A 20504-nucleotide genomic window follows, 5' to 3' on the forward strand; every position below is an offset into this window, starting at 1 on the left:
CATTTGAAGCTTGCGAACAGTCTTCAAAGGCAGCCCCATGTAGAGTGCGTTGCAGTAGTCTATTCAGGATGCAACCAGAGTATGGACCACCATGGTCTGACTTCCCAAGGTATGGTGCAGGTGGCACACAAGTTTTAATTGTGCGAATGCTCCCCTGGCAACCACCGATGGCTAGACTCCTTCATGAGTTTATAGGATACACACACAGTGTGTGTGTGTGTGTGTGTGTGTGTGTGTGTGTGTGTGTGTGTGTGTGTAGTCAATGTTTGTTTTTGGAATTGGTGGGGCAGGGTGAGGATCTTCAAGCCATGGATGTCAAAATCTGTGGATACACAATCCAACTGTATAGCCCCCTCCCCTCCAAAGTTTCAAGTGAGAATTGGGAAAAGCCTGCCTTTTTCCAGCTGAGCTTGCCCATCAGGTAACTTATCTTCTGACACCTGTCATCTATAGAGATTGTGAGGCAACACAGATGCTGGGCAGTGGGTGCTTTTTCTGTGGTCATGTCCCAGTTGCAGAATTGCCTCTCCGGAAGATTTGCCGGTGCCATCCTTGCTATCTTTTAGATGCCAGTCTCGGCCCTTCCTGTTTGCCTGAGATTTCAAGAGGAACTGGTACTCATCGGCCACAGTGGTTTTGGTGGCACCTTGGCACATCACTGCTATTTCAGCTGCCTTTGGAAATTGCACTCTTTGTTGTGGAATAATGCACAGCTTGTTAGTTGCCCTGAAGGTTGTTCTGGCTACAAGGGTGGGTCCTTTAATATATATATATTTTACAAATAGCATTAATATTGTGCTGCCATCCTTTGCCACTTCCTTCAAGAAGAATATAGACTTCATGTAAAATGCAGCATCTGTGTAGAAGAGGCCGGACGGGAAGAACCACTGTTTATAGTTTCCTGTTGTCCTCCCCTCCTCCTAATTTCAGATTGACTTTCATGTCTCCCTTCCTCCAGGGAATGCAGCAATTGCCTTTTCATGTAGAATATATTTATCTCCTTGGCACAGAAGATGGATGCTAACCGAATAACTACATCTTGGCAGAATCTCATTTAGTAAACATACACTCCACGTGCAAAAAGTTGTACATAGCCAAATGAAGAATCTGAAGATGGCAAAGCAGCAAACGCAAGGCCAATGACTTGAAGGGTTTCCAACAGAGAGCCAGAAAATTACAGGTCATTCATCTTAACATCTGTTCTAGGCAGCCCAGTGGAAAGCATCCTTAACTATGAAATTATCAGGTGTATAGAAAGAGGAGGCTCGCTGAAACAGAATCGACATGAGTTCTGGGCAGGTAAGTTCTATTTTATTAATTCTTCAGAATGCTTTGAGAATGGTAAAATAGAATGATCTAGTGGGCAGTATATATTTGGCCTTTCAGGAAGTTTTGACAAAATCATTCAGCAGGGATTCCTGGATAAACTCAGCGGTCAGGTGATAAGTGGACAAAGCCTCTCCTATGATGCATTTGCATTTAAAATTAAAGCAGTTTGATACCCCTTTAATTGCTATGGAATGACAGGAGTTATAGTAATATTTAGACAGCAAAATGATGGGTGGTAAAAGCAGAGCATCTGGGGAGCTGGGCAGTTCTGGGGATTGTAGTCCAAGAAAGGAAGTTTCTCAAACCTCATAATAATAATAATAATAATAATAATAATAATAATAATAATAATAATAATAACTTTATTTATACCCCGCCTCCATCTCCCCGTGGGGACTCAGGCAGCTCACAATGTTACAAAAGTAACAGCGCAAATACATTAACAATATACACAGTTAAAACACAAGAAGATGATAAAACAGAAGTTAAAACAAAGGTTTATACAACAGTAATATCAAACAACCACCAATGCAATTCAGTCAACTTCAAAGGTGGTGGGGGGGGACTATAGCAGCAATATAAGATAAAATCATTAGATTAAAATGCCCCAATGAAAGGAACCTAATAACATTCAGAATAGAATTATAATGAGGATGGTTATCCAATAGCTGTCTTTCCAAAGGCCAGCCCAAACATCCAGGTTTTCAATTGTTTCTTAAAACCTCTGAGGATGCCTGCCATAGATGTGGGCAAAACATCAGGAGAGAATGCTTCTGGAACATGGCCACACAGCCCGGAAAACACACAACAACCTTGGGATAAAAATAAAGAATATTGTGAAAAAGTGGAAAATAATTTCTCCAAAATGAAAGATGAGCATTAAAATAGTAGGCTAAGTTGGTATAAGTAAGGACACGGTGATTGAGACTGAGGCAAAGAAAGTATATCTCATGTATGTTGACTATACCTGATTTGTTGACTGGCCAGAAGAGAGTTCTGGTGGTCGTGATAGCTACGCTCTGAAAATATTGATCCAATAGCTGTGCATAGGCCAGTGGTTCTCAACCTGTGGGTTCCCAGGTGTTTTGGCTTACAACTCTCAGAAATCCCAGCCAGTTTACCAGGGTAAACTAAAGGCTAAAACATCTGGGGACCCACAGGTTGAGAACCACTGGTACAGGCATTGTGAAGAGGCAAAATCATGGTTGCAGGTAGAGAGATCTGGGGAGGGCAAGGCTTGGAGGACACCTTGCAATTGGATTGCTTGTCTCCCCACCCACCATGAAAGGTGGATGAAGAAAGTGTTCACAGCCTCACAATGCCTAAAGCCAATGAGTTATTATTGTTTTGAACATCTGCTGTAACGAAGGAGATCTTGGGAAAGGAGCTAGGGGAACCGCCTGTGTCACCAGCCATTAGGGTCATAAGGAAAGAGTCTTGCAAGCAAAAGTGGCAATACCATCATAATTTCAGGTAAGACTATGGCATGTAATGTGCTTTTGTCTGTTGCTACTGTAATCCTCCCCATTCTGAGCTATCACACAGGTGAGTGAAGTCCCCTCCCATTCTGCATTCTTCTACTTTCTTTTTTCTAATTGCAATTGCAAGTCTGAAATCTAGGTCTAAAAAGGGGGAAATATAGCCACAGCTAATTGGTGATATATCAAAATTGTGCAATTACTAAAGAATACATTATTTTTAAATATTAATTTTAAAAAATTATGTAAATGGATTATTAGTGAGAAATGAGCATCAAGGCTCATTTCGAGACTGCCCACAGGAAAGGCTACTCTTGAACACAGCATGGGCCAACTTTACCCCTTCAGGTGTTTTGGACTTCCATAATTCCTAACAGCTGGTAAACTGACTGGGATTTCTGGGAGATGAAGTCCAAATCAACTGGAGGGCCGAAGTTTGCCCATACCTGCTTTAACATCACTACAACAATCTATCATGGGGAATCTGACAGTTCCCATCCCACATGTAAATAAGCACCTTTACCCATTTCTGAAAATAGGAGCTTTGAAGATGACTGCTACTGGATTCTTAAAACCTCAGTTTCTGCACACTTTAAACACATTTTTAAGGAGTCCCACAGGGAATGCTCAAAAGTAGTTTTGCTTCATACAATGGGCTCTGTGGGACCCTGTGTGTAAAGTGTTTTCAAAGTTTGTAAGAATGGGGGGGGGGGGGGGGGGGAGGGAGCTGCATCGGATCACTGGAAATAGAGAAGAAGAGGCAGGCACGTCTTCATCATACCTAAGTCTAGAATTAAAGGAATGACCCTCATTCCATTCCAACTGCCACTGCCCTATCATGATGGGGAGAAAGGAAGAACAAGCATAGTTCCATCATGCCTAAGGGCAAAAGAAGATGAAAGAGCAGACAAGAGTTCTTTCTCCCACCCTAGACATTATTCCACAGATATATAAACCCCAGAGCCCTCAGTGGTGCAGTGTGTTAAGCCACTGAGCTGCTGAACATGTGGACTGAACGGTTGCATGTTCGAATCTGGGGAGCGAAGTGAGCGCCTGCTGTTAGCCCCAGTTTCTGCCAACCTAGCAGTTTGAAAACATGCAAATGTGATCAATAGGTACCACTCTGGCAGGAAGATAACGGTGCTCCATGCAGCCATGCCAGCCACATGACCTTGGAGGTGTCTACAAGCAATGCTGGCTCTTTGGCTTAGATATGGAGATGAGCATCAACTCAAGACACGACTGGACTAAATGTCAGGGGAAAACTTTTACATTTACCTTATATAAACCCCACTTGCCTAGTTTTCAACAAACTTCACAACCTCTGAGGATGCCCTCCATAGATGTGGCTGAAACGTCAGGAAAGAATGCTTCTAGAACATGGCCTAGCAGACTGGCAGAGAAAGCTTAGATCCTCTTCTCAGATCTTCCAATTCACCACTCCCTCCTATCTCAGTCTTTCTTTCAACTTTCTTACAACTTTATTCTTATAAAATTCACACTTATACAATTTCATCCTCTTGTGTAGAAGATGCAGGAAAAATGAAAATGAAAATATTTAATCACTTTCCTCCAGTTAAACTAAACTTACAGTACATATTATTATAAATGTCTAGGGCCTGGCTGTTCATTATTTTAAATAAGTTGCTTGAAATCAAAAGAAATGTTTAACTAAAGAATGCCAAGCATTTCCCACTTGATTTGCATAAGAGCTATAACATTCAGGAAGGCAATATTTAATTCTTGTAGCTTCCACTGCAGCCTCTGAAACAAATATGACTCACCATGCAACAAATAGCAATAATACCTTTTTAAAAATTCCACTGAGGCCAATAACGAAATTATTCAAAAATATGAGTAGTACAATAAAAACAACTTAAAGCACTCCAGAGGGCAATGTTATACAAAATATTTGAATATTTAAGCATCCTTTAATAAGCTTCCTAGGCAGAAAGTCCTTAGTCCATGGGCATGCCTGCCATGTTTCAGTTGGGAGCAAGACATAAAACTTAGCTTCAGACGCTGATTTTGGAAAGTAAGTAAATTCAGTGCGAAAAACTGTTGTTTAATATAGAAACTTTGAATATGTTTTAATGGATTTTGGCTGTGCGTTTTGAAATTCATAATTAATTCTGTTTTAATCTTTACATAATTGTATATTTTAAATTGTATGCTGGGGCTTTTATGTTAAGCCACTTTGAGTCTCCTGTGGGAGAATTAAAGCAAGGTATAAGATCAATGTGTTGTCGAAGACTTTCATGGCCGGGATCACGGGGTTGTTGTATGTGTTCCAGGCTGTATGGCCATGTTCCAGAAGTATTCTCTCCTGACGTTTCGCCCACATCTATGGCAGGCATCCTCAGAGGTTGTGGTATAAGATTGTTAAGTTTGGCCAGGAAGGTCCTGCTCTCGGTCCCACTGCTGTCAATCACAAGCGCAATTGGTGGGAACGAGAGACAGGGCTTTCTCGGTGGTGGCCCCTCGGCTGTGGAACTCCCTCCCCAGCGAGATTAGATAAGCCCCTCCCTCCTGGTATTCAGAAAACAACTCAAAACCTGGCTATGCAAGCAGCTGTTCGTTGAGTGATCGTACTACTGAAGCAGCTAAAGGAGCCCCTTCGGTGGCGTAGTGGGTTAAACTCTTGTGCCGGCAGGACTGATGACTTGAAGGTTGCCAATTCAAATCCAACTCGAGGAGAGTGCGGATGAGCTCCCTCTATCAGCTCCAGCTCCATGTGGGGACCTCCCACAAGGATGGTAAAAACATCAAAAACATCCGGGCGTCCCCTGGGCAATGTCCTTGCAGACTGCCAATTCTCTCACTCCAGAAGTGACTTGTAGTTTCTCAAATTGCTCCTGACACACACACACACACACAAAGCTAATGACAACGACAGGATTGGTGCAATGTCAGAAATGTCTAATATGTTTATATCCATGTCCGATGTTTGCTTAGTTTTTAATGGTTTTAATTTATAGTTACAGTAGAGTCTCACTTATCCAACATAAACGGGCCGGCAGAACGTTGGATAAGTGAATATGTTGGATAATAAGGAGGGATTAAGGGAAGGCCTATTAAATATCAAAATAGGTTATGATTTTACAAATTAAGCACCAAAACATCATGTTATACAACAAATTTGACAGAAAAAATAGTTCAATACTTTTACAGTAATGCTATGTAGTAATTACTGTATTTACGAATTTAGCACCAAAATATCACGATGTTTTGAAAACATTGACTACAAAAATGCGTTGGATAATCCAGAACGTTGGATAAGTGAGACTCTACTGTATATGTTATTGATTTAGATATATTATGTATTGCTTTTACATATATGTTTGGCATTGAATTTTTGCCATTGATTATGTTGTACACTGCTTTGAATCCCCCAAGTGGTGAGAAAAGTGGTATAGAAATGCAAATAATAGTACAGTAATAGTAATAGTAGTAGTAATAGTAATAGTAATAGTAATAGTGATAATTGTTGAGTTGTTTGTAAGTCAGATGTTTGTAACTCAGGGACTGCCTGTATTCTCCAGTTCTCCCAAATGATTCTATGTCATCCCAGGGTGCATCTACACAGTAGAATTAATGCAGTTTAACTGCCCATGGGGCTGCAGTGGCGCAGCGGATTAAACCGCTAAGCTACAGAACTTGCTGACCAGAAGGTTGGCGGTTCAAATCTATGGGATGGTTTGAGTTCCCACTGTTAGCCCCAGCTTCTACCAACCTCGCAGTTCAAAAACATGCAAATGTGAGTAGATCAATAGGTACTGGCACTCCATACAGTTATTCCAGCCACATGACCTAGAAGGCATCTACGGACAAACCTGGCTCTTCTGTTTAGATGAGCACCAACCCCCAGAGTCGGAGATGACTAGAATTAATGTCAAGGGGAAACCTTTACCTTTACCTTTAACAGCCCTTTATTTGCCATGACTCAATGCTATAGGAGTTGTAGTTTGGCGAGTCACCAGAACTCATTTGCAGAGAAAGCTAAAGACCTGGTAAAACTATAATTTCTGTGAGACTCTGGCAATTAAAGCAGAGTCAAACTGAATTAGTTCTAAGGAGGCATCCCCACTTTTTCAGATGCTTTAAAAACTTTTCTCTCCTCCTTATTAGATTATGAATTTGGTCATTAAAAATAATTTGGATAATCAGGAAAGACCAATATTATACTTGTTGTGTCCACACTGTAGAATTAACACAGCTTGACACCACTTTAACTGCCATGGCTCAGTGCTACAGAATCCTGGGAGTTGTAGTTTGGTGGGGCACCAGCACTCTTTGGCAGACAAGACCTTATCAAACTACAACTCCCAGGAGTCTGTAGCATTGAGCCATGGCAGTTAAAGGGGTGTCAAACTGCATTAATATTACAGTGACTCTAGTTTTTCAGATGCTTTTAAAAGGTCTGCGATAGAAGAGACCAGTGTTTTATTCATGGCCAAGTTTATGCGGTTTGGGGCAGTCTAGGTGGTTTGTTCTGTCTTAGGCAAGAGATACCTTTGCAAATCCTCTCGGATGTGGTCCTCTCTGTGCTGTGGCGTTAATCACCCCGATGATCAAGATCGGCCTCTGTTTGTCTTTGACACCCCGAGATGCCCTGTGGGTGGCTGTGGAATGCATTGGCAGCCAAAGTAACACCGCCTGGTTGGGGCAGGGTTTGCAGGGAGTGACTCAATATATTGTCAGCTGGTATCTCACATCGTCTGCATTTTTAGACAAGGTTTCTGCTCTAGTCCGGCCAGCACGTCCTTTGACAGTTTCCACACTTGGATACATACTCCAGTTTTCAGGATCTATTGGGCTTTGACAGGAGAGGATTGGACTTCAAAACAGGACGGATGAAAGAAGAGGGGGAGACCCAAGTAGCCAGGATATCAGGTATGGAGGAGAGACAGCATCCATACTGTAGACTTAATGCAGTTTGACACTACTATAACTGCAATTTCTCAAAGCTGTGGAATCATGGGAGTTGTAGTTTTACAGGGTCTTTAGTTTTCTCTACTAAAAAGTGCTGGTGATTCACCAAACTACAACTCCCAGGATTCCATAGCATTGAGCCAGGGCAGTGGTGTCAAACTGCATTGATTCTACACTTAACATTGTATATGTGTGTGTATGTTCTGAAAAATAATGTAGATGGATCTCCCTTTCCCAGTATGTTAGACTGTAATCTCCACCTCCTCCATGCTAGCTGGGATGATGGGTGCTGTAGTCCAACATGTTTGTGAAACATCTGATTGGAGAAGGTTGTTTTGGATGTTGCAGCAGATCACTCAGCGAACACCAGGTTGCCATACCTGAAAGATGCCTGGGAGGAGAATTGGAGAACAAAAGAGCATTTGACCTCAGCTCACCCCAGCCTAAGACAATTCCACAACATTTATTTAATGGATATATTTTGTCCTGCTTGCCGTCATAGGAGATATTGATCAAAAATGGGTTGGATGCGGACATTGACATGCTTCTATTGGACCCATTCAAATCAATGGAACTTTATTTAGTCCTTTTGGCGATATCCCAGTAACTTCAATAGGGATATATTGACTCAATCTGCATCCAATCCGATAGTTTTAATTAAAAAATCCAGTTACGTAAACCGCCAGGCAGAACTCGGCATTGATGGAGTAACATGACATGTGCGTGAACGCTGGGGAAGGGTCATCAGGGTCATTTTCATACTGTTGATTAAACAAGCAAATATCAATACAGCTTAGGCAGGAGAAAAGACATTTCCAGCAACCATATCTTTGCTGCTCCCTAAGGTTGTTTGCCAAAAGAATGCTATGAGTGATGTTCTCCTTTTTGTGGCTTTCCAAGATGGATAAGCCCCAGTTCTCAGGAAAAGTGCATCTTTCTGTATCTGATGCCAGATTTAGTTACTGGATAGCTTCGTTGCAGTAGTCTTCAACTGGTTGTACAACAATGTTGGGAGGCCTAATTTAAAATATGCTAAAAGTGTTTTTAATCTGATGTAAATAAGTATTTTTGCACCTGTCCCCAACCCCATGAGGACCTTAATTTCAGCTACCTATTCAGCAATGGGTTGGTTGCTTCTGTGGACTTGTGTAGATCCTTTAAGTTCCCTTGAACGGAAGAACCCAGAACTTGGACTGATGTCATCAGCTTTCAGCTATTGGAAAACACTGCTAAATATACTTTTGTTCTGAACATCCCAATTATAATTATACCTGTGGGCATGTTGATTGTAATTGCTCCATAGAATCAATATTGTATTCAAAGCTGGGGATGATAAGGGATAAAGATAGATGGCATATAATTAGAACTAAATAGATAGGACAACAAGCGTGGCTAGTGCTTCCTTTCTCTCCAAAGCTTGAAAAAGTTACATTTTATATTGCAGCGTGTAGAATTGCACAGTAAACTTGGCTTAGGGGACACTGGGAGTAGGGGTGCACCTAAACTGTAGAATTAATTCAAATTGACAACGGTTTAACTGCTATGGCTCAATGGTATGAAATAATCAGAGTTGTAGTTTGGTGAGGCACCAGCACTGTTTGGCAGAGAAGGCTAAACAATGTGTAAAGCTACAACTCCAATCAATCTGTAGCTCTGAGACATGGCAGAGATGTCAAACCTCATTAATTCCACAGTATAGATCAAGCACTGGAAAACTTCAGCCCTCCAGCTGATAGGCTATTAGGAATTCTGAAGTCCAAAACACCTGGAGGGATCTATACCATGCATGGTATAGATGCACCCTTGAACTTCAAAATATTTTTGTCTCCATTTGAGACAAAATATTAAGATTCCCACATCTCTCTCCAGTTGAAAATTTCCTCCTCTCCTTCTCCAGATACCTCCCTTTTTTGCCCTTTTCCTTCTCTCCCAGTATGCAGGAAAGTGCTTCCAAAATGAATATGTTGGTTGCATCCTAGTTTCTGAAACAACTAGGGCCTTATCAGACCTTCTTCGGGCTCTGTTTCCGTGGACTTAGGAAACGGATTCCCACAGAGGGCATCACAAGACATGAGGGCACTTCTGGTGGAAATTCATGTTTCCTAAGCACATGGAAATTGAGCCCAAAGTCCATCTTCAGGAGTTGGATGCTACCCAGTTCCAAACAAGTTCCAGACGGGAGAAAGCAAGGGAAAGACAGGAGGGAACGGGTTAAGACAGTTCCCTCCACTTTCCCTCTGCTTTCCCCTCATTCTGTCTGATGAAGTCCTAAGACACTAAGGCCCTTATCACATTTGCTATTGGATTTGCAACACATCATGGCAAATCCATGGGGGGCGTGGAGAACACATTGCCCCACACCCCGCATCACCAGATCCATCACCGTCCCCATCCTACAAGGGAAAGTGTCCACTGCCCAGCTTCCCCCACTGTTTCAAAGGCAACACGAGAAGCCTCCCATGTTGCCAATTGGTGGTATATGCCATTTCTTCACCCCTTTTGTTATAGAGCCCAACCAGAAGTAGATGTGCATTGTTTAATGGTCTCCGTGCTGAAAAGTGCGAGGAAGCGGAGTACAAAGGCAAATCAGCCCGTCTGATGAGATTGCAAGGCTTAGATCAAATTGCAACGATTTTCATAAATTTCCAAAAGACACAATACACCCAGTGTTTATGTTGGACACCATTTTGGAAGTTATTCTTCAGCAACACTGCAAAAATCTGGATTGGCCATTTCAGTGAAGATTACATTTTAGTCTTATTGATTCCCCAGAGCTGAATTAATACAAGATAGGGGTTTAAACTGTATGAATGTAAGTGCTCGCTGCATTGCCACTGTATATTCTAACAACTAAGTAGGAATTTAAATAACCTATTGTTAGTTCTACTAAAATAGACCTATAGAATTAAAGGGACTTCTGTATTTCTTGACTCATCATTCAATCCAGCAGCTTTTTAAAGAAGCCCTTCATAATTTGAGGCCCTAAAGTATATCTTATTTGTGTGTGTGTGTAGGTGCCCGCATGTTGCCTGACAATTTATGGTGACCCCATAAATTTTATAGGGTTTTCTTAGGCAAGAATTACTCAGAGGTGGTTTGCCATTTCCTCCCTCAAATAGTGCCTACAGCACTACTTTGACATAAATCCCAAACTGTTGTTCCCAATTCCCAGAAAGTCAGTCTCTCCCAACCCAAATTGGACTGGGAAGGGCTGATAGAAGGGATCATAATTTCAGGCCATATGTTGTATTTTATGTACTTAGTCCTATGTACAAAACTGTTGGTCGGGCCCCGCATTTCCAACTCCATGATCACCATATGCATTAGAGCAACCTCCACCTCTAGCAAGCTTGGCTCAAATGGTTGGGGTCCAGTAGATCTGGAGAGCAGATACATGGAAAGTTTAGTTGGATCAAAACAAAAGACCTCCTAATCCAGTATTTGGTTTCACGGTGGCCTTCTTTTTGGATGAATGGTAGCCAGGCGTTTCCCAAAAGCCCATCCACAGGGCACAGAGCCAAGCCCTTTCCCCCATTCTCCCATAGCCACAAGTATTCAGTGGCTGACTTTGAACCTAAAAAAGTTCCAAATAGCTCATAGCCATTTGTACACCTCTTCTCCTCTTCCATTCTATATGGATTTTTGTAGTCCTCTTTTACAGCCACGTAAGCTGGTATGCAGCTCCATATCCTGTGGCTGCAGATTCCATGCATTACTCCTTCATCCTTTGAAAGACTGTACAAGCAGTCCCCAAGTTACTAGCAAAATGGGTCCTGTAGGAACAGGTACCCCTCACTGTACCCCTTCACTTGATTGACTTCTTCCACAAAGTACATATGGTCATCCCTCCATATTTTCAGTTTTGATTTGTGTAGATTTGATTATTCGTGGATTTGATTTAAAATGTTATTTATTTATTTATTTATTTATTTACAGTATTTATATTCTGTAATTCTATATATTATATTATCTCTGGAATCTCTAGATCCCTAATGTGAGCCTATGGCCTGCTTCCAGCAATAGCAAAGTAGCAATTTATTTAGTCGTGGTTTTCACTTTCGCGGCGGAAGTCCTTGTGTCCTTAACCCTCTATCATGACCTTTACTGGAGGTATTTTACCAGAGGGTAGGTGATAAACTTTCAGCAGGATGCAATAGTTGCACCCCACAATGTAAATTGAAAGGCTCTTTTAAATCTCTGAATTAGGGTACTTCCAGACAGGACTAAAATTCGCACCAAAGCGGGTTTTGGCACAGATTTCAATTCCCACACTGTCCAAAAAACCTGGGCTGTCCTGGAGAGTGGTGGCTACATGCCATCCCAATTAAAACCGGGATGGCATGCAGCCACCCTAAAGCCCCCCCCCCCCCAAGTTTACCCTTAAAGTTAAAGTAAAAAGTACCTGGCCACCCTAAGTTGCCTCCTCGTGCCCTCCTGGCATGAGGAAATGATGCGCCAGAAGAGGGGGCGGGAAGCCAAGGAGGAAAATCAGTAAAAACCAAGTAAAAACCAGTAAAAACCAAGACAGCTTTCAGGATATGGGCCTATCGGGATGGGCCCTTAGTCATTTCCCCTATTAAGCACAGATGAATGGAACCACCATTTCCAACTCAAAGGAAGAGCCTTGAAGTTGTTTCTGACTTATAGAGACTCTGAAGTGAGCTTATCAAGGGTTTTTTTGCAGCAGAAAGTTTGTGACTTGCTTAGGGTCACCCAGTGGGTTTCTGTTGCCAAGTAGGGATTTGAAACCTGGCCTTCAGAGTTATAGTCCAATGTTCAAACTGCTGAGCCACACTGGCTTTCAATGAAAGGAATGGCTAGTCAGTACCTATCCAGATTTCTGTGTTCAGCTCTGGGTGCATTTTAAGGATATACAAATTAGAACAGGATCAGAAAAGGGCAATAGGTATGATAAAGAGGATTGGAGAACAAAACATAAGAGGAAGAGTTGCAGGATCTGTTAAACCTAGTGAAGAGAACAGTGTGTGATGGCACACTTTAAATACCTAAAGGAGAAGAGGACAGGTTTATAGGGTCAAATCTAATGATTTTAAGTTAAAAGAGTGTAGATTTTAATTGAATATTAAAAGGAACTTCTTGGCAGTAAGAACATCTCAGCAATGGAACCAATTGTCTCAAAGGTGATGGGGTCTCTTTCTCTTGATGTCTCTAAGATGAGACTCTAATGCTACCTGTTAGGATATTCTAACTGAAGACTCTGCATTGAGCAGAAGGGTTGGACTCAATAGTGCAGTGGTTCTCAACCTGTGGGTCCCCAGATGTTTTGGCCAACAACTCCAAGAAATCCCATCCAGTTTACCAGCTGTTCTGGGAGTTGAAGCCCAAACCATCTGGGCACCCACAGGTTGAGAACCACTGCAGCCCATAGGGTCTTTTCTAATTCTAGGATTCTGTGACCCCCAGGTTTTGTTGTTTGGCCCTTATTTATAGGAAACACTTAACTTTCCTTCATAGGGAAGGAATCTAGTCCCTCCCTTCTATTGTATTGATTGTCCTTTCTTCTGCTTTTCCCAATCAAGTTAACACCCATTTTGAAATACAGATAGCAGAGTACTGTGGAATATTCCAAATGCAGCCGTGTATCAGAACAATCTTGCCTGATCTAATCCCCTAAGTGACAATTCCCAGCCTCCCAGGCAACCATAACTGAGGATGATGGGGACTGTATCCAAGAATCACCAGGCTGGGAGAAGGTGTAGAATTATATCAAGACATTTCTCTGTTTCTATTTTCATGTTCCTCCCTTCTCATCCATAGCATGGAATGATTGGCAGCTGTAATGTTTGTTGTTCCATTTATCATTACTGTTATTATTTTTGTTGATGGTTTTATTGGAGTATACACAGAAAAAGCTATCAGCCTTAGGTAGCTTCCCTGTTCAGACCCCGACTTAGTGTCTTTATTTTTGTCTCCCCTCCCCCACTTCCACAGATGTCCATCATCCTTTCGGGTCTTATCCACATCTTCCGACCACTCCTATCCTCCCTTTCCGGTGCACTCGACTGCGAGGGCTTAGGACCATGGTACTTCCTGCTGGGCCTTCGCATTGTGGCCATTTTCTTCTCAAACGGGCCATGGGACTCAGTGAAGGAGGACGTGGCCTGCAATTGGGTGGCCCCCATCGAAGACAAGTCACGGGACTTCTGCACAACCCTATGTCACAACCTCCACTTCCCATTCTCTGTGGCCGGGGTGTGGGGACTTGTGTTCATTGCCCTGCTACTCCTGGTGGGACTCATGAGACTGAGCAGCCCAAAGAAGAAAAAAGAAGATGGAGAAAATGGGAATGGAAACGGGAACGGGAACGGGAACGGGAAAGAGGATAAAGAAAAAGGCTTAGCTATTGTGGAAAAGGCACCGCATGGGAGCACTGCTGACATGTCCACCGTCTACTGGGTTGGGCGTCGTGGTCTCCCTAGACGCTACGGGGCCTACCGTTCTCACCCCCACCATCCCCACTACTACTACGGCCACCATGATTGGCATGATTGGGCTGATTGGCACGGGGCACCCATGGTTGGTGAACATTATCCTGATACGGGCTTTGTTCCACCGGACGTTGGAGGCTATGGCATGCCTATCCATCAGGAGCACATTAGCCAGACCAAAATGCCCGACCACTACTATGACATGGCTCAAACCAAAACGGGTGCCTACCCAAAGGACATAAAGCAAAGCAACAAGCCCACACATGGCCCTGGAACAGAACAATATGCAATGTCTAGCTCCCCAGGTCAGGTGAGACAAACCCGTAGTGCACCCTATTATGCAGAAAAGGGACAGTATAGTGCACCCACCAAGAGTATCCCTATTCCCATTCATGGCTCACCCCATAGAGGCAAGATAACCCCCCGTGGTTCTCCTGGCAATGAACATGATGAGACCTTCCAGCAGAGGTATATTAACCCCAATGACTGTACAAAATACACTGGCCAAAGTAAGATGATGCCTAGATACTGTGAAGATGGCCAATATGGCATGGCATCCAAATGCAGGCCAGACATTGAAGGGAGCATGGGCCAGATTGCTGTAGTAGATGACAGTCCAAACATGGCCATCAAGCGTCGGCCAGTTCAGGGGACTAAAACACACACAAAACACCATGTGAATTTTGATGCTGCTGGCAACACGTATGCCCAACCTTGCATGACCAAGGATCCCAGCTGCAAGCCCGCTGGTGGGAAGAAAACCATGGCCGGACCAAGCACTGGGGCAAGCCATGGCAATGCAGCCTGTATGTGCACTAACACAGATCCATGTCACATGGGCCACAAATGGGAAGCCCATTGGGAACCCCCTTGTGAGCCCTGCTGCAGGGCTGAGCCCACCCACCGCGAGGGGCATGGAAGTCGGAGAACTGCTCCTGGGACACAGGAGGAAGCCAAGATGTCTATCAGGAAAATCTGTGGCGTGCCGCTCTTTGACATCTGGGTGGCCCTTCTTCTTGCGATGGAGATCGGCTTCCTCTGTGTTGTGATTCTTTTTCAGGTGCCCACTCTTTTGGGGAGGTCATGGATCTGTACGCCAGGAGCTTCTGGGTGTCCCCAAAGTGTCGAATGCACTATCAAAGGGAGGGCCGAAAAGCGAGTGGCTCTCTGGGGACTAGTGTTCACCTCCATTCTTTTTATAATCGCCTGTAGCGGCTACTTTAACCTACGCTTCTGCTGGAATCAGCGGTGCCAACAAATGTGCAACGGGGAGGAAAGTGGGGATGAAGCAATCACTGAGACAGGAAAGCGGGATGAGGAGGAAGGTGGCAATGAGAACAAGGAAGGAGACTGAAGAAGGAGAAGAGATGGTGAGGCATACTCAGCTTGTCTTTGCTGTACACTTCAGGTTGCAGGTCAGGCTAGCAACACGGCACCCTTTCCCAAACTCAGCCCTCCAAACTGTTGCTGGATTTCAAATGTCATCGTCCCAAACCAGCACAACCAACATCTGGGATAGTGGGGTTTGTAGTCCAATAATATCTGGGGAGATTGAGAAAGACTGTAAAAATTCTTTTAGTTGAAACCCAGAAGTCACAATTTTGGCTTGTATTCCCTAATAGCTTCATTCTCTGTCTTCTAGGATTTTCTCTTGGTATAGAGAAGAAACCCATCATGGGAATTTCCTCCTTCTTGTCATCTTAGTGTAGTCTTCTATTTTCTTCCTCTACACATTATGTGCTGGTTGGGTATCTCTAATTCAAAAATGCTTAGGATCAGAAGTGTTCCACACTTCAGATTTTTGAATACTTTCATAATAAGATCTGGGACATGAGTGTAAACATGAAATTCATATATGTTTCATGCATATCCTAACCTAATTTTTATTTTAAATAATTTTGCACATGAAACAAAGCTTGTGTGCGTTATATCATCGGAAAGCAAAGATATCTCCATCTCAGTCCCCTATGTGGACAACTGGAGTATTTTAGATTTTAGAATTCTGGATGAGGGATACTGTATAATTAATAGAACAGCTCCTAGATTTCCAATTCTAAGTTTGCCTTCTATGACAGTTGTTCCCAATCTTTAGTTTTCCAGATGTTTTGGACTTCAGCGCTCAGAATTCCTGACAGTTGGCCAAGATGGATTAGGCTTCTAGGAGTAGAAATCCCAAACATCTGAAGGACTAAACTTTGGGAATCATTGCTCAATGAGTTAGTTAATCAATTTCCTGGCGATACCACTTGAAATGATGGGATAGATCTAAATACTCAGACAGCAAGAGACCCAGTCTGATCTTGGATGCTAAGAAAAATCAGACCTGGTTAGTATTTGGGTGGAAGACTGCCAAGGTGCTGTAGGCTAAATTTCAGAGGAAGGAACTGGCAAAACCACTTCTTGAGTATCCCTTGCCTAAGAAAATCCTATGAAATTTATGGGGTTACCTTAAGTCAATAGACAACATAAAGGCATATACACATGCACTGAAAATAACATTCCGCCCACCTTTTTATATTAGAAAACTAGGTGCCAAGAAGAAGGGCTTTAATTTTCTCCTTGACACCTCAATATTTTATGTGCAAGAACATTTTATTGTCTGGAGAAGCATTAACTGTTCTGAGTCTCTACTTGACCTGCAAAGAGGTACAGCTAGAACCTCTTTGCCAACCTGTATCTGGCATTGATGAGTCTGCAGCAGATGTTTATACTACCTCTTTTGTTTTGTTTCTCTAGCCCACAAAACCTGCCACCTGCTATCTCTGTGGCATTATGAGAAATGCCAACTGTAAATTGCAAGTGGGAGGAAGTGGGAGAAACTGGAACATTTTAAAAACAGTGTGAGGGCAGAGAGTTAATTGGAACAGTCTCAGCCAAATGGGCACAGTTGGAGGTTATGCCACAGAGCAAACTAGGCAAATATGAACATGTCTTCACACTATACAGTCTGGATAATCTATTGTTATGGTTTTCAGTCTTGGTTCTCCAAGGAGCTGGCAGGAATTGAGATGACAAGGACAAGTAAGGGAGGAAGAAAACAAATGAAGAGAGGAAGAGATTGGGATGTGTTGAGCTCCTGCTTCAGGTAGCAGATATGAGATTCATGGAGGAACTGCAAATCGCTTGATGCTTAATTCATTATTGTACTTTCTTCTGTCAAGAACTGAAAGTGCTGCTTGTGAGATTCTCTGCCTCATGGTCCAAACTAATTTGTCTCACCTAAGGTGTTAGGCCTTAACTTTGAATGTATGACAGAATGGGCTGTATCCTCAGGCTACCTGTATATACTCAGGTAGATGTCTCAAAATTTTCATTTTCTGTATATACTCAGGTATATACTTACTGTATATATTCAGATAGATTTCTCAAATTTTTCATAAAAATCATCAACCCAAAAAACTTGGGCTGACTTGCCCACAGGTCATTGTAAGTACTGTAACTCAAATAAAAAAAGAAATCATTCTCCTCTCTCAGTAGAGTGGCAAAAGGCAAGAGCCCAGGAGAACTTCAGTGAAGTACCTCTACCTTCCACTTTCTGATACAGGGGCTTTCCCTTTTCTGAAGAATTATTCTCAATTTATCCATAGATTATATCAAAATCTGTAACTTGCCGTCAACTTATACATGAGGTCAACTTATACATGATTATGTGTGGTATTCACTGCTGGTTTCATGTCCTGCTCAATTCACCTGTTTTTTCCCCGAGCCTTCACCAAAATATCTTACATGCTTCAAGCCACAGTCATAAAGAGTATATATTATATTATTATATATGAACTTAAATTCAACAGCTTCTACACAAGATTTCATGCAATCCCTGGATTGTCTGTTTTAGGGCACATCTATATTGTAGAATCAATGCAGTTTAACACCGCTTTAACTGCCACAGCTCAATGCTGTGGGATCTTGGGATGAAGGAACTCAAGGGGCCTGATTTAATCTGATTTATAAATAGCAATTGTATTAAGAATAGTTTGATTAAATGAATAGTCTTCTTAAGTGTTAGAAGAGATCAATAAGAAGAGTTTGCCACAAATGCTACCAAGTGGCAGCAATAAACAAGCCCATTACATTCCTTAGAGATGTAAAAGTCACTGGTTCAGGAAAGTCACACCAGCAGACAATATATTCTTTGAAGACAGTGGCCTTAGATGCAGGAGTCAGAGTTGGCATTTTGTTTTCTTTTGATTTTGATAGATGGACATTTGCTGTTTTGATAAGGGTCTGACCAAATGGTGCCATGAATAGGATGAAAAGAAAGAAAGCATGGGAACGGAAGAATTTTGAAGGTGTGAAATATCCTTGGAAATCCTATAAAAGTCCAACCAAGCTGTATCTTGGGGTGGCACTTCTTTTCATGCTACCCACAGATTTTATTCTACAGAATAAAGCCTGTTGTATCACTCTCCTCGCCTCAGAATCTATTTTGAACCACATGCTTCTGAGGTTTAATGAAGCCAAGCCTCTTCAGGGAGCCGAAGTTTGGTGATGCACCAGCACTCTTTAGCAGAGAAAGCTATAGACCTTACAAAACTACAACTCTCATGATTCCATAGTATTAAGTCATGGCAGTTAAAGTGATGCCAAGTTGCTGCTGCATGCCTTCAGGTTGTTTCTAATTTAGGTAGGTAAAGGTTTTCCTTTGACGTTAAGTCCAGTCATGTCCGACTCTGGGGGTTAATGCTAATCCCCATTTCTAAGCTGAAGAGCTGGCATTGACCATACACGCCTCCAAGGTCATGTGGCCGGCATGACTTCATGAAGCACCGTTACCTTCCCGCCGGAGCGGTACCTAGTGATCTACTTACATTTGCATGTTTTCGAACTGCTAGATTGGGAGAAGCTGGGGCTAACATCGGGAGCTCACCCCGTTCCCCGGATTCGAACTGTCAACCTTTCGGTTAACACGTTCAGCAGCTCAGTGGGGGCTCCATGATTCTAATTTACGGCAACCTCAAAGCAATCCTATCATGAGTTTACTTGGCAAGATTTGTTCAGAAGTTTGCCATTGTTTTCCTCTGAGGCTGAGATTGTGTGACTTGCCAAAGGCCACCCAGTGGATTTCAAGAAATATGAACCTTGTTCCTCAACACAACCTTCAAACCATGATCCCATGTTGGCTACTAAGCTCTTTATAAACTTTGGAGTTAGAAGTTCCGCTTGTTGTCATGTCTATTGTTTGAACCTGTGTGATGCTCAGATAGTATAACTCAATTGTGTTTCTTTCGCCGTTCTTGGTAATAAAAAGTGCTGGAAATGTATTTTATTTTATTTTCAAAATAAAAACTGTCATTTTGTTGTGCTCCTTTTAAACAGCTCTTGTTAGTGTGCTCACCGTGGAACTCCTGTTAACTGAGAGAAACCCTTGCGGTCGATAAAAATCATCCCCATCGAGAATTCATATATCAAAGAGAGTTATATGGCTCCCATAAATGTTTGCTCAGATGGCAAGATTGCTGCTTATAAAGCAGGCTGCTTCTTTACCCATTATTTCTGTGCATAATGTATGATGGCCCCATGATTTTTTTAAAAAGTCTGGCATTAAATAATAAAAATATGTTTGGATGAAATTGCGCAATAAATGCGAACTCATAGAGCGAACGAGGAGGAGGAGGGAACAGCTGGCTAATTGCATTTCTTTCAAGGCCACCTTGTAATTAACTTAATTACCTTTGAGCCGGTTTTGAACACAAATAGGAGGGACAGCATGCATCAGGAAAGGAAAGGAAAGGCGTGGAAAAGCCAGCCTTGTTCCATGACTGAGAATGGAGTCTTCAGTTTCAGAGGTGAGAGAAGTTACTTCTAGGAACTGCAATTCCTGCTGACCTTGTTAGCTGGGGATTCTGGGAGTTATAGTCCTAAAAAGTAACTTCCTTAAGATTTTTCTGGGATGAGGTCATCATCGTGAGGAGCTTTTCCTTGAATCAAGCCTATAAGCTGGAACTAACCTATCCATGATGATACCCTGGAAGTAGTTTTGACTATTGGCACAAGATGAAATGCTACTTTCATACGGCATGACTTCTGTATCCAAGGGACCGGCATCCACAGTTTCATGTATCCATTCCCTCTCTAGGCATTTTCTATATTCCCCGGTAAAACTCTGCATTATTCTTGAGTCAAAAGTCCTTTGTTTCTATATAGTTTGCTATTATCCACAGTTTCATGTATCCACACTAAGTCTGGGAATGCATCCCTGCGGATCTGGAGATTGTAAGGTAAAGGTAAAGGTTTCCCCTTGACATTAAGTGTAATCGTTTCCGAATCTGGGGGTTGGTGCTCATCTCCATTTCTAAGCTGAAGAGCCGGCATTTTC

The 20504-nt window shown here is 42.5% G+C and overlaps 1 protein-coding gene across 3 annotated transcripts; it reads left to right on the plus strand.

Annotated features, from left to right (window-relative positions):
• The first annotated feature begins 264 nt into the window (after window positions 1–264).
• Window positions 265–19758, plus strand: LOC100567421 (uncharacterized). 3 transcript variants are annotated; one of them, XM_016997838.2, is made up of 3 exons: window positions 265–1299; window positions 13692–15558; window positions 17164–19758. In XM_016997838.2, the coding sequence occupies exons 1-2, from the start codon at window positions 1285–1287 to the stop codon at window positions 15540–15542; spliced, it is 1866 nt and encodes a 621-aa protein (XP_016853327.2). In that variant the 5' UTR covers window positions 265–1284; the 3' UTR covers window positions 15543–15558; window positions 17164–19758. The 3 variants fall into 3 exon arrangements, with proteins under 3 accessions (XP_016853327.2, XP_008120015.2, XP_016853328.2); XM_008121808.3 differs by having other exon boundaries at window positions 13692–19758; XM_016997839.2 differs by lacking the exon at window positions 265–1299 and adding an exon at window positions 7172–7700 and having other exon boundaries at window positions 13692–19758.
• The last annotated feature ends 746 nt before the right edge of the window (window positions 19759–20504 follow it).

The sequence above is a fragment of the Anolis carolinensis genome, chromosome 6 (genome assembly GCF_035594765.1).
Source record: "Anolis carolinensis isolate JA03-04 chromosome 6, rAnoCar3.1.pri, whole genome shotgun sequence".
In the NCBI taxonomy this organism is placed as follows: domain Eukaryota; kingdom Metazoa; phylum Chordata; class Lepidosauria; order Squamata; family Dactyloidae; genus Anolis; species Anolis carolinensis.